Genomic DNA, 14,948 nt, shown 5'->3' on the forward strand with positions numbered 1-14,948 from the left:
TATGGAGATATGGGCTATAATATACCGTTTATGGTAAAAGGGACTAAAAAGAGCACATCAAACCCCTACGTATGATTTTGTAAGGATGTAACGATCAGGTATCACCAATCTCAAATTGTACATAATTAAGTGCATGACTTAATCTTGCAGTGCAAATACACAAATTCTGCTGCGGTGCAAAAACATTCACAGCAGCTCGAGCCTCGCTTTGAACAACACTTGCAGCGTCAGTCGATCTATGCATGAACATCGTTTTGCCTTCATCCGCCATACATCACAGTATCTTTCTTCAAACAACTCCTCGCCCAATATCCAAAAGCCCACTGAGTGACATGTTTTCTCTCTCCTCTTTTTGACTGGTTTTAGGTATATATTATATTCTCACTCTCTGTGTGCTTGATATTCCATTTCCTCGTGATAGTCTGTAGTGTATGCTTCGTCAAGGACACCTCTTTCTCCGGATGGCATTTCATCATCGTTCATGATGAGGGCCTGTTACAAACTGAGAGGGAGGCCACAGCACCACTCCTAGCAATCAAAGTTAAATTACGAAAAAACCTGCATTGATTTCCACCTGACCTGAAAGGTTAGTCAGCCAATACAGAGATATCCATCAGCAAGGCCTGGTTACAGTGCACTGACTGGAAAGATAGAGCCCTTACCGAGCAAAACAAAGGTCAGCAAACACCCTGGCAGGCTTCATTTGCTGTAAAGTTCTGTCTCACTGCTGCAATGAAACACCACAAAGAGAAGCACATGGAATCTCCTGCATGTTGACTTTGTAAAGTCCAGTTTTTAGGATATGAATTAGTGCAGCTCTGGGTAATATATAATATTCAGTGTGAATTATAATGAAATCTGAAAGAATAAAAACTTTCACAAAACAGCAAAAAAAGTAATATTGAAATTATAGATTATATTTCCATTGATCAGCAGTAATGCAAAGAAAAACGGGAAAAATTAAGTTGCTCATCTGCTGTCACACTTTTGGGGTCTGCACCGTATCAAATCAGAGATGCTGCAGCACTCAGGAGTTATATTTAGACGTAATTTTGTTTTTAGAAATCCAAGCACTTTTCTCTCAGCGCTATGACAAGCTGCACTCCAATCCACAGACAGTAAAATGTGGAGGAAAGTGAAAATAATTTTTCATCAGCACAAGCAGGAATATAACAATGACAACTGCCAGGGCCCCGGCTGCAACCTTAGCAGACAGAAATCTTAAATTGACGTCCCCAAAGAGAAGGATTTTATCTGCATGGCTGTGCAGCACCCTCACAATTCATATTGATAGAATGTGCATAATCGTGGCCCCTCACTATGCTTGTCTGCATGGTTGATGAAAAGGAAATGGGCTCCGTACAGCACAAACAGAAAAGAGGCTTTCTACAGAATGACTATTACCTCATGAGTGTGTCATTGCAATTTGGGAAAGGGCTCTGAAATATTCCATTTGGTGGTTTTAAATTGCCAACCACTGAGGTGAAAAATACTAAAATCAAACACTCTGCAACAGTGAAACACAGCTGGCACGTGAACAAACGCACAGCCTGAGCACAGGCCATTGCACAAGGAAATAACAGGTTGAGGTTGCGTGTCTGCGTGGCCAAGTATAATAACTGCTTCCCGACGTCTGAATGCTGTTGCATCAGGTACCTCCGAGCAGATACAGTATTTTATGGCTAGACACCAATAACTCCTCAAAGTGCTACTGAGCCATATTGCACCTGATGCCAGGCCACCACTGTGAGGGCTGCTGTACAACACAAAGCTGTGAGCCAACAACACATCTAATAGGACGCCTGTCTCTCTCGCTTCCAATTTTCCAAACAAATAACATCAACACTTCACTTTCCCCCCCGAAAAAAGGAAAAGAGCACGGAATGAGAAAGCATCTTTTTGTTGAAGAGGAAAGGCTGAAACTATACTTGACTGTTTCTTCACTTTCCGAGCAAACATCCCATCCAGTTTTCGGCCTGTTCAAACAGGGACGATGTTTTTCTTGTAGACACAAAGCCCCTAATGTAGTTCACTTCAAACTCAATCACAAACTTACAAACCATCTCATTGACATTTGGCAGTTCTTACTTTCTCCAGAAACTCTTAGACACTCATGCTAACCTATGGTTACTCACAGGATAGAAATGTAAGAGCCGTTGCAATTTTAACACTTACCCCACCTGCAGACAATGAGCGTTACAGGCTTCAGAGAAATTTTGCATTTTACACCTGTTGCAGCCACAGATAAGACAAAACATGGCTGTTTCACACTATGCTTTGTAAGCTGATGTGAACGAGGGACAAGGTTTTGTTTTTTTGAAGTGTGGTTGAAGTTGTATTTAAGCAGGCCTTGGTTGCTTGCAGGTAAACAGCATAAGAGGCGGAACACATTGAATTCAATTCCGATTCCTTTATTTTGCGGCAGAGAGCTGCAGATAGCTGTTAAGGCTTTTCCTACAGGTTCAGTTTCTTTGTATCAGTGACATAGTCTCTCCTTGTTGATGCTCTCATGGTGAGAATTAGACCTGAATGGACAGAAGAATAAATGGACGAATGAAAAAGTGCTTTAATAAATACAGCTCCACAGGCCAGCACCAAAAGCCAATGTACACAGCATGGAACTGTAAATTCAGATAATTCGTCAATCAGCATACTCAACAGAGGCCTGAATTTGTTTCTTCCAACTCCCAAAAAAAAACCCTGTTACCCTGTATGAGACATCACATTTTTACTGCTTTATCATTCAGAGGATATCAGAGAACTTAACAACTATCAAGTCAATTGTTAAATTAACAGCAATGTAACATATACGCAGCTGATCTGAGAGCCTCTCAACAGCAATTGAGATTGTACTTTCTAAGTGCTCGGGTCTGTCTAGGTCTGTATTCTCTAGCTCGATGGAATATATGCAGCCCCCAGTGTTGCCTCCTTAAAACTGATAGCAAAGTGGTGCGGCTGAGAGTCTAAACAGGCGTCTGTTAAGCTATAACCATCTTTCATTTTAATTGCTGTAGAAATTGCTACAGAATCAAAGCAACTTGCACTAAACAGACTACCTCCTCAATTACCTTCACATCATCCTGCTTTGTTTCCCCGACCATGCCTTACCCCTGCCTGCTCCCCTGTCACATATCAAAAATCCAGTCGACAGCCACAGACACAAACAAGAACAGCAGTGGGCACTGCGGAGGAGGACTCGAGAAGGTACGTGGGTGTGCATGGTTCAGGTTTTAAAGTGAATAACTCTGGAAATAGACTCTGGATACAATTCTTGACAAGGTCAGACAAAAAATACCCAAATGTATGGATTCTTTTGTGTGATTCGATGAAAACTTAAGAAACGTACATGGGTTTTATATGCAGACAGGTTTGGTTACAGCTCATTAGAAGCTATATAATTGGGAAGTAAGATCTCACTTAAAATATCTGTCTTTTCAGCATTTATGTTATTTCTATATAACAGTTTTTACACAAAGTTTCTGCATAAAAACTAAATATCTCGACTACAATGTGATTGCAAATTTCTCACTTGTCAGGTGTTTCAGAATTTAACCTCAGCATGGATAAAGTCAAATAGATGCATACATTTTTATCAGCAAATATGCCTGCAGACAGTTAACTGAGTTTAATCCCCTCTGAAAATGGCACCTGAGGTGCAGACGGTCCACTTTGAATCTGTAGCCTTGACTCTGGAAGCAACGTCCCCTCAACCTATTACATTTAATCTTAACAAACGGTGAGCTATTTTTTTTTCCTGAAGACAAGATATTGCCAATCTCTCTCTCCCCCAAGAGTGCTGCTTATATTAAAACTGATACCTGAGAAGAACAGACTCACTCACAACCAACAAACTATATCCCGTCTATGCAGGAATCTGTCAGCGCCATCTGAGAGCCTGGCCCCGGCCTCAAGCCATGGGCATGAGGCCAGTGGGTGAGCTGAGTAGTACTTTGGTACACCACCAGGACTATACAGTGAAATGTCAGCAGTAAAAGAGGCATCAGGAATCCAGCAAGTAAAACTACTGTCATGTATCCTGGAAAACAGTATATTCTTTTTCCCGGTTACAGTTGTACCCAGGCGATTCATTGGGATACTGTCCCTTCTACTCCTCCTCTTCCATTGTGGAGATCAAGAAGCTGAGGGGGCAGTGGAATAATGCCCCACATTCCCCGTAGATAGTGTGTAATTACACAGACAAATTGTGATCCTGATTAGCCCTAGCAGCCTTTCCAGCCTGTTTACATAATCACATTGAGAGAAAGTCTTCATCGAGGGCTCAGTGGCCAGATTACTGTCTGTGCGGAGCCCACCTGATTACCAACAATTAGTGACCTAGGTCAAAAAGATAACTTTTACAAAATATAAAAGCTAGAAGGAAATTTTAGAAATGCAGTGTTCTCCAGCTTGTTTGGTGAACACTGCATTTGACACAAAAGATGGAGATTTTCTAACAATCTGTTCATTATCAATAGTTGTTTACTGTTAGCTGACGTATACATAAAGAGAAGGTTCCCTGTTCGAATCCGAATTCTGTGGGGTCTTTCTGTGCAGAGGTTACATGTTCTACCTGTGTCTGTGTGGGTTTTCTCTGTGACCTCCAGCTTCCTTCCACAATCCAAAGACTTGCAGATTCAGTATTAGGTTGACTGGAGACACTAAATTGACTATAGGTTTGAATGTGACTGTGAATGGTTGCTTGCTTGTTGGTCTATGATGGAGCTGTGATAGGCTGGCGGCCTGTGTACCCGCCTCTCGCCCAATGGCAGCTGGGATGGGCTCCAGCTCCTGCTCGACCCTCAAGAGGATCACCCTTCCTACTTTTCTCTATCAGGTCACTGTGAGGGCTGTCTGGTATAAAAAAAACTCCCAAAAGATAGAAACTGACGGTTTGAGTCAACTCTGATCTGCAAAGTACAACATTCATATGATAGTTTTAAAACCTTTGAGAATATAAAGGAGACACACAAGCTGTGGCCATGACTCCAATTTGTATCTTCTTCAATTCCATTTTAAGAACATCACCACCCTAAGAAAATATGATGCACTGCTTATAAAAGCTTTTAGTATGAATGGGGTGCTCTCAGTTTTGCGTCAGTGTAAAGAAATTCAATTTTTATCCGACCCAGGCCTTGTGCTCTGTTTAAAAAAACTGTGTTTGCAGTTTATCTTCCTATATTTGTGTCTGTGTCAAGCAGTTTTATAAGTTCCCCTGCGACACAGTTCCTGTGGATGTCCTCATTTGTTTGGTAGTGGACTGCGGCAATGATTTTTTTTTTCATACTATTCAATCACTGTGCTGTCCTATTAAATACAAGTTGCTGAATTCTACTAAACACCACTTCATGATATGTACCAAGAATCAAGCAGGTAAGTGAGAAAACTTTGTGCGCAGAGGATCAGAACTGAGCATCGCCCACACACAGGAACCTGGTTCAGAAATAATCCAATTTCTAGTCAATGAAAAGGCACCGAACGCTATAGCTAGGTAGTGTTGAACAAACTTTGCTAGATAAAGGGCTTATTCTTTTTTTATCACATCATTATCTTAGCAAGGGAAGTGACTCACAGGCTCGATCTAGTGGATATCTTTTTACTTCTGCAAACACTGTCAACTGTCAGAGCAGAGGAACAACAGCTGTGTGGGTCTTCCTCCTCGCCTTCCTCTGTGTCACTATTTCCTTCATTCTTTTCTAAGTGAAGACCGAGGCCTCCTCCTCCTCTTTTCCTCCCTCCCTCCCCAATTCTTGGCTGGCTGGCTCCCTAATAAGTAACAGAACTAGGAGGATTGGCAGTGGCCTCGAGGTTTGACATTGCCACAATGTGGGTGGTGATGAAACAGCAACTGTGACCGACTCTGCTCGACTCGACTTGGCTCAGTCTTGGTGGGCGCTGGTACTCTGCATGCTGCACATCTCATCCAGCCGCAAAAGACAGACACGAGAATTACTCACAGGGTGAACAATCTGCATGTAAATTGATATCTGTGAGGGCCCATACTCAGTGACACATATATGCGCTGAGCAGACAAACAGCCACAGATGCACACACACACACACAGAGAGAATGTCCCTGTATTCATACACACATTGAGAAGAAAAACATTTTGTATTGGATTTGCATTTTTTTCCTTTAATTTCTTTTAGTTGGAAAGGAGGAATTTCACGCAGTAAATGTCACAATAATCATAGTGCACACACACAAACACACAAAGAAAGAAAAAAATACTTGAATTTGCAGGAAGCAAGCAATTTCATTCATTTTGTGGAAATGTTTGAATGTCAGTGGACAAAAGATGAGCTCATGGTCATTGCAGAGTGGCAAATGAGCAACAATTGCTTTGACTGATTTAAAGCTGCAAATAGCATGAATCAAATTACTCTTGTGAAGTAAGGGTGAGGAACAGTTGAGTGCGAAGTCTAGGAATGATGCACAAAAAAGAAATAACACAATCAGAAGTCAGAAAAGTGAAATTTTCATTGGCCAAAATAAATGTAGGTGCAACAAGGAGACAGTGGTTACCTCAGCAGCCACAGCGAGTATTCAAATGGGCAGAGCCAGCGAAAGAGCCGCTGGAATACTAACAAGCCCACCTTACACCTGTCTGCACTGGCAAGTCCGATAAACACCAGTGGACAAATTGATTCCACACCACTAATTGCCTCGACCCCCTCCCCTAAATGGTCGTTTCTGGTGCGTAATTGGCCCTGACGCAGATCCCACCTTAAATATGTGAAAACTCGACCCAGAAAAAAGAGAAGATCCTTTAGCCCTAAATAAATCACAATCTCCCAACATCCTGTAGGAAATCTGCAGTGCATGCACTTGCGCCTCAACAATCCACTAGTTAGCCTACTAAGCAAAGCAGCTCACGTAGGCTATTAGAAGAGGCTACCGCAAGAATATCTATTGAGCGCCTCAGTCAAAGCCTGCATTGAGCGCTGCGTCCCTCAAAAAGTCCCTCCAGTAAACCGTGGTAGCCTATTTTGCGCACGTCTGTAACGTTAAAGCAGCAACGCATGCACGCACGCACACACAGCAGGCGCATGAGAAGATGTGGAACATTGCTGCAGTGGCTCGTACCTTTCACACATGTGAACATCAGAGAGAAGACGAGGTTCCAAAAAACAAGTCCCGTCCTAATCCTCATCGTCCTGGCTTGCGCAAAGTCCCCTCGGCATTCACATTTTACGCATCTCCTGTTGAAGACGTCCCGTAGTTCAATAGATCCGTCGTAGTATCCGTCTCTGTAAATCCCCTTCATGTTCTCAACTAACGCATCTAACCTTTACGAGCCCCCTGTGTGTGTGTGTCTGTGTGTGAGTGTGTTTTCTCTTTGTGAAGTGTGGAGTCTTCCCTTCTAAGGAGCAGAGAGCCAGGCTGAGCCGCCCGACGCCACCACTGCCGCCGCCGCGCTATGTCAGCTGCCGGGAGAGAAGTGCGCGAGTCTGTGTTTGAGGAGAGAGAGACCACGGCAACCTGGACGAGGGCTCAACCATCTCTGCTGAGAGGGGCATCAAGTGTGAGCATCTCTGCTGGTGCACCCTCACATCTGCTGCTCAGCTTCTCCCCCTCTCCCTCTCTTTCTTTAAATCCCTACAAACAGGCTGGAGCACTGAGAGGAGTCTAGCCTATACAGTTTGAACGCTGCCTTCATCGATCGGCAATTGAACCATGGTAGAGTGAGAGAGAGAGTGAGATAGAGAGAGAGAGAGAGAGCTGAAAGGTGGTGGTGGGGAGGGAGTGCAGAGGAGGAAGGAGAGCGTCCTGTGTAAGTATGATGTGGCTGATGTGTGGGTAACAAATCATGAAGTGGCAACAGGGAGGTGTGGGTGGTGAGGAAGAGGAGGAGGAGGATGTCTTTATGGGGAAGAATGTAAATCCTGGGAAAGAAATGAACTCTGTTAATGACAGCTTGTGTGTGCGTGTGTCTGTGTGTGTGAGAGAGAGAGACCTAGAGAGGTGGGTGGAGGAGTGTGTGTGTCTATGGATATGTGTGTGTGTGCTTGGATGTGTGGGGGGGTATGTGTGTTTACGCTTGTGCATGTGTGTGTGTGTGTGTGTGTGTGTATGCATGTATGTGTGTGTGTGTGTGTGTTTGTGTGTCTGTGTGTGTGTGCTAGGTGAGACTCAGACAGGCAGCATCCCGTCCTGCAAGCTGATGAAAGACAACTCGCCTGGTAGGTATTCCCACCATAACTCTGATTTTCATTTTGGAGATCGAGCGCTGCCGTTATTGGGAGTGATGGGACTGGGCAATTTGCAATGCAAAGATGGGGTGATGACGGCTGCAGAGCGATTCTCAGCTGCAGTGGGGCTCTTCTGCCATCTAGCTTCGGAAAAGTCACCGTCTTCCCCTTTGAAAAGGCAGAGGGAAAGAGGGGAGGCAGTGAAGTGAGGGGCCGTGATTGCACATAGAGTGAACATCATTCGCTCTATAACACATTCAGATAGGGTTTTCTTCAAGAGCTGTTGGCTCTAATGTGCCTTGTTTCTCATTTCTCACAAATCCATAGTGTCTGGATTGTTGCAGATTTCAATAGCTGGACAAATAAACTTTATACTGTGTGAGATCAGCAGCTTTTGAACAGCCTGGGTATCTGGGTATCAATTATATGCATGCAGTGGCTCCGGGTTTGAATATCGCCCAATTAATAACTGTAGTTGCAATGACCTCCTTAGAAATCAATATCCTGCACCTTATTTGTTGGTGAGATTTATTAGCGAGAAGTCAGCAGGGTACGTTCATAAGGAAGTGTAATAAATTAAAGCTGAGTCTCTCTTTGTGCTGGAGAAACTAAAAGGGAAGCCTCGCAGTAGCACAGAATGAGAGCTGTCCATGGTGCTGAAACTCTCCATTAGAGGGACTATTGCAGCCATGCACTTTTGTGAAGTAACTGACGTATTATTCCATTATTTCCATCTCAAAAACCGTTTGTGCATCATGATCATATGTTATAATCATATAATACAGCAAATGGGTTGATAGGGTTAGAAAAACATTACCCTTCAACCTACAATTCAACTCTTATTGTCTTTTTAGATGATCATCTTTCTGTCATGTTTCCATTCTATATCCAAGGTTAGTGGACTAGACAGGGTAAACCTCCCACACATAGTCCTGCTCTCTCTTGGGAGGAGAAATGAGAGAAAACAGCTTGGTCCTGCTCTAATCACATCTAATTATAAGGCAGCAGAGGGCAATGGGATTGTTGTCCTTTGACCAAATAGTCAGAAAACATAATTTAACTCTGAAGGTCAAACAGTGAGGAATACATCATTCATAATTGTGATATTATGAGATTTGTTAGGGTTTTTATGCTGTAAATTGTTCATAGGCTTTGTGAATTAGGTTTTTAGTCTGTAATCACTGTGTCTTTGCCAACACAGTGAAATGTATTGTCGCGCTTTGTGGAAATCTCATTTTACATGTTTCTGTGGACAGCTAATCTATCTCGTTGTACCCATACAAACTAAAACGCCGCCACATGAGTGATAGATTTGTATCCTTGGCCCATTCCTCTGTAGAGTTGTTTGTATCAGTGGTTTATGCAGCAGAGGCAAACCACTGCGTATCTTTCAGTTTGAAGTCCCTTATTCCCTCTTGGCATCAGGATTCGTCAGGTGTCTATTGGCCCGGTGGAGGCTGCTGGGAATGGATTGAGGCACCGGGCAGCTTGTCTTTGCCACTGTAATCGACAGGTGGACCCAGGAGAGTGGGCTTCAGTGGTATTGATGCCTCTTGCCAGGTCTTGCTGGCTGCTTGATGAGCAATCAGACTGCCTCCTGCCTGATCCTCCTGTTGTTTTTGTGTGCGTATGTGTCCCATTCTATGTATTAACGGTTCACGCATGCAGAAATGGAGCATATACTGTATGCCCTTGCACATGCATATGTGTAAACTTGGTTGAGCATGAACACAGCTCCAGAGGAGGATATCAGAGGACATTTAGTGTCAAACATGGTGTAAATTACGTTGTTTGTTGGTCTCCATAGAGCAGGTTGTATTGTTCCAGCACAGTACACCAGAGTTACAGCGTGAAGTTAAAGGATGTCCAGGGAGCACTGTGGGGAAGACAGACATGTTATTCTCCCTGTTATAAGTTTCTGTACCATCAAAATGATTTTAAAACTGTTATTTTAAAGGCTCAGTTTGTAGAATTTAGTGACATCTAGTGGTGAACTCACCACTTAATCTAGTGGTGAACCACCTCACCCTCCCCTTCTAAACATAAAAGATAACCTGTGGAAGTCTTTGATTCTCATAAAAATTCAAAAGGTATTTGTCCAGTTTGGAAGATAAAACGATGGCTGCCTCTATAGAGAGGACCCACTCCTGATGTAAATATAAAGTATTTAAATATAAAGGGCTAATTCTAGGGTAAAGAAAACAGCAATTGTTACAATTTAGATGATCCTACACTTGTGAAAACATATTTAATTTCTGCCTTTTCACCTAAATCTTACACACTGGACCTTTAAGGTATAGAAAAATACCCAGTGTTGCTTTAATACAACAGATACAATACAAAGAGAACTGCACTGCAAAAATCCAATACAAAGCATCACAGCATTTGTGGTGTAAACTCATGTGTTGAATGCACTTTTATGCACTTGTCACTACACGAAGAAGAACAGAACCAGTCAACTAACCAGCCGGAAAATCAGCCAGCAGACTGAACAGCCGGTCAGACTGCTACAACTCTGCTTCTCCCTCTGGGCCTCACGCTGTTGTTCTAGTGAACCTGGGAGGTTTGTTCTGATTAGCATCAACCATGTATGACGACTGACACCTGGAAAGGTTTCTGTGTCACTCGAGGACCAAAGGTCTCCTGTCTTCCTGAAGGGGGCCTTGTGGGGGTTTCAGCCAGGTGTGTGTATTCTTTGAAATGTGTGTAGCATGCATGAGTTATGCGTGTGGGTGAATAAATGTGTCAGACTATTTGCGTGTACCTAGCACGTGTGCCCCTCAGGGATATATATACACTACAATGTGTATGAATGCCTGTTTGCTGCAAGCCTTGGCAAACATCTAAGTTGAAATCTTGATGCCCAGGTTATAGTTTCCTTGTGTGTGTGTGTGTGTGTGTGTGTGTGTGTGTGTGTGTGTGTGTGTGTGTGTGTGTGTGTCTGCTGACATAGAATGCAGCTGGTGGGGGGTTGATAGAGTAAACATTGGGGTCGGCTTAGCTGGCTTGACTTCCCCTGGGGAATGTGTCTGGATCTGGCCTCTCTCACACACTGCTGCTAATCCACTGCTGGGTTCTGCTGCTCCATTGCCCTGGATCTGCTACATACAGCACCAAAGGGGCACTGGTAAGATGTGGGCAGGTGAAAGGGGCAGAGGGGGGAAATCTGTGCACGTGACAAGAGCAGGTAGTAAGGGATAGAATCAGCTTTTGTGTATGTCAGATGGAGGCAAATAAATAAGATGATTCGAATAAAACTGTCAACTTGTGTCTAAACCAATTTCTAATTTCAACTGTGTATTTGTCAGCAACTATTTTACTGTGTCAAACTGTTCGTCAAAATCGCAGCCAAATAATTTCAATATTTTTTTATTTATTTCACCATATTGGACTAACACAGTTTACTAATTTGGCAAGTTGTCTACAAAGTAAAAGTAAATTCTTTTTTTGCTTCAATTTATGTGGAGCTGGGGCAGACCTCTGAAACAGCCAACATGCAATGTGATAAAAATAATGGCAGTTCAGTGAATAATTTAAACTTCAGATAAACCAGCTAGGGTGAATACTAAGTTCTCTAACTTCACTGTTTATAAAAGGCTCTGCACACAACATCCAGTACACAAACAATAAAAAGTGAAGGCATATTGTACAACTGTTTGAGAATGATTCACAAATGACAAGGAATTATTCTGAAGTAGCTTCAGAGAATTAATACAGGACAAGAGAACAGCCCATTCCAAAAAGGCAGGTTTAGAACAGGCACTGCACTACTGTAGTTAGGTTTAAATGAATTCAGCCACCAAAATGTGGATGATCTTTGGTCCATTCTCGTGCTGTGAGATGATATCTCATCAGTGAATAAAGACTAAAGTGGAAGAAGTCAGCGACAGAGGTCTAGAGGGAAATAAAGGTTGGATTTTTCCCTTTATGTAAAATCAAATGTGTGGTGTACTCTGACATGGACCTTGACACATCCTCCTGACCTGTAGCTGGTTACATGGTGTCCTGACAAAAACAAGCATTGACAGTATCACTGACACGCCTGGCAAGATCACTGCCAGCGCAATGCTAGCACTTTAGCTCAGGGCAACACTCTGAGCTATGAGTCATGCAAAATGGTTCAGTCTGAATGAATACAGATTAAAAACTGACATCAAAACCATTTTGATCCATTTTTAGACAAAGTAAAAAGCTTCACAAAATAGGAATCACACAATGTTCCGTCTCTCTCCGACACGACCTGTTGTTTACGCTTACACTCTGATTCATCTCACTACCTTCATGACTACATATGATTTCACCACGCTCGGCTGTCTTTCCCTCATTAGGGTTTCTATAGGCCTAGGTTTCACTCAGATCCCTGCTGGCTGAGACTGCCCATGTGCTTTGTTCACACATTTGACATTAAACATCCTTAAACCTTTCATCTTCCATGGAAAAGACTGAAATCGTGGAGACAGATGGGGGGCGGGGATGACAGAGAACACCGTTTCGAGAGAGAGCAAGGGTTAAAAGTATTGATTGAGCGATGGCTGCTAACACGAGGGGTGAGAGATGGAAAAACAGATGTGAGTTGACGAGAGCATGTGGGAAAAGACGGGTAAGGACAAACAAGCGAAAGGGCGGCAGAGTGAGGATGAATCGAGGCACTGAAAAGAGGACGAGAGACAGACGGAAGAGAGGAGCAAGGGTGAAGCATTATAATAAGTGAGTGAGAAAATAGATTTGAGGTGCACAGAAGCCAGAGTAACAGCTAATGAGTAGTGAATAGCTGGCAAACAAATAAATGTGTTTATGAAAGAGATAACAGGTTTTTTGGTGATGCACGCAAATAGCCAGTATGTGAGTGGAGAGACTTGGGAGTATCTTTACACAGTTCAGAAGAAAAAGATTTGATTGAATAGCCTTTACTATACACACATCAACCTGGACTGTTGATGTGTGTTTACACCTGAGGTCAAATGATTTCCATTGGATAATTAGTACGATGGAAAGTGTGTCCATCACAACAGCAACTGGTGAAACTATAGAGACGAGGAAGAAAATCAAACTGTTGTTCACCAAAGTGACTCCACTGCAGCATGGGCGACTTCAAAGATGGTCTCATCATATATTGAAATGTAGAATGAACAGTCTGGTGATACACAGACTTAATCATATGAATAAAAGATCAAAAGGAAAAATTGCTGATTGAGAGAGAGGAGGGGAGAATAAGCAAACGCCTGCTTTTTGATTCACTCCACAGCGGAGGGGGGAGGAGAGAGAGAAAAAAAAACAGAGTTTAACACCTTTTTTAAAAGAGGAAAATGGCATGTTTGATCGTATGTGTGGAGGAGAGACTTAGAAATGTGCTGGTGGTATTAAAAATGTGAAGGGGTTATTGAGTGAGAGGTTTTCTGACGGTCCACAACATAATCTGGATTTCATGACAGCCAAGGCTAATCACACTGTGAAAAAACGGATTTACCTACACTCACTAAAGTGTTGCACTGCTTAAATAACAGCTTTAAGCCTCTGCTGCACTCACAACCGTTTGAGGGAGTAAAGATATTTTAAAATGTTTGAAATTTATGCATTAACTGTGAACATTACTTTTAAAAATAAACCCATTTGTTCCTTGTTACCCATATTACCAAATTGTCCTCATTGTTGAGAATGATGCTCATTTGAATTACCTAAAAGGAATGTTTCTTCAGCACAACTGCATTCTGTTGCATAGTAGTTCTCTCAGCATGACTGGAATAGTTACATTATTTTTTTAAATGTCGACAGAGCCTCAAAGTCGAGTCACAAAAATCAATCAATACTTGACAATCTCTATATATGTAGAATTATATTTTTTAGCATTACTTTTTGCAGAGCATTGTGCAAAGCTGAGCCAGATCAAGCATCCTGCCCAGTAGATTAGAATGTCACATAGTAACATGTAGGGTTTCCCCCGAGGTGAAATGCATATATCTTTCACATTCCCTGTAGGTCAATGACTCACCTGAGGCTCGCTTCAAGCACTTCCTGTTCCAAGTGATGGTTCAAGGGCATCATGTTAGAGCTGTAGCTCTGCATGCCATCGACTCGCTATAATGCTCCTCTTTTCCATTCTTTACCTGTAATTGGCTCTTATTCTCCACTGACTCAGCTACTGTGAATTCTAAAGTAGGAATGAAACTAATCAATAGTTCATTCAAATTACACCATTTCTCTGCCTTCAGCAGGAAACATGGTCTGGTATCACGCCAGTGTATTATCAACATTAATAATGGCTTACAAGATGAAATAAAAAATGTACATATCCACGGGTAACACATTTATGTACCTTGAAAGAAGGGTGAAGTGTTCAAAGGAGGTTAATAAGCTTGTCAGGCAAGGCCTAGTTTTAATTGATAAAGGTCACAAAGACCAAAACATCAATGATTTCACAGTCTTTTTGTACAGTTTGACTTTGAAACTCGCTCATTCCAGAGCTATTCTACACACAGACAATGTCTGGCAGTGCAAACGCCTCCCTTGAACTGTAAACAAATAAGAAACTTCAATTTACAGTCAATGTTCATGTTGGAAAATATGAGTGGAAGGAATAACTGGTAAAATAATCCAAACAAGCCAGGCTGTGTCTGAAAATAAAATTCTTTCTCTACTGAAAATGACGCCTGCTTTGTTCAGAAGCGGCTGAGCTGCACAGAGCTGTAAGTGGGTAGGTTGAGCTGGTGGGTTAGATGACTCACCACTTATATCTACACAAGGATATTAATGTGATCACAA

At 42.5% G+C, this 14,948-nt stretch overlaps 1 protein-coding gene across 5 annotated transcripts in view; it reads right to left on the reverse strand.

Moving 5' to 3' along the window:
• The window catches only part of LOC109632040 (CUB and sushi domain-containing protein 3-like), a 205,402-nt gene extending 198,104 nt beyond the window's left edge, over positions 1–7,298 (reverse strand). For all 5 annotated transcript variants that reach the window (XM_069537722.1, XM_069537721.1, XM_069537718.1 and 2 more), the window contains exon 1: positions 7,084–7,298. In XM_069537722.1, coding sequence (XP_069393823.1) covers positions 7,084–7,264 — 181 coding nt within the window. In that variant the 5' untranslated portion in view covers positions 7,265–7,298. The remainder of the gene's footprint in view (positions 1–7,083) is intronic.
• Between the last annotated feature and the right edge of the window lie 7,650 nt (positions 7,299–14,948).

The sequence above is a fragment of the Paralichthys olivaceus genome, chromosome 13, assembly GCF_024713975.1.
Source record: "Paralichthys olivaceus isolate ysfri-2021 chromosome 13, ASM2471397v2, whole genome shotgun sequence".
Classification (NCBI taxonomy): Eukaryota; Metazoa; Chordata; class Actinopteri; order Pleuronectiformes; family Paralichthyidae; genus Paralichthys; species Paralichthys olivaceus.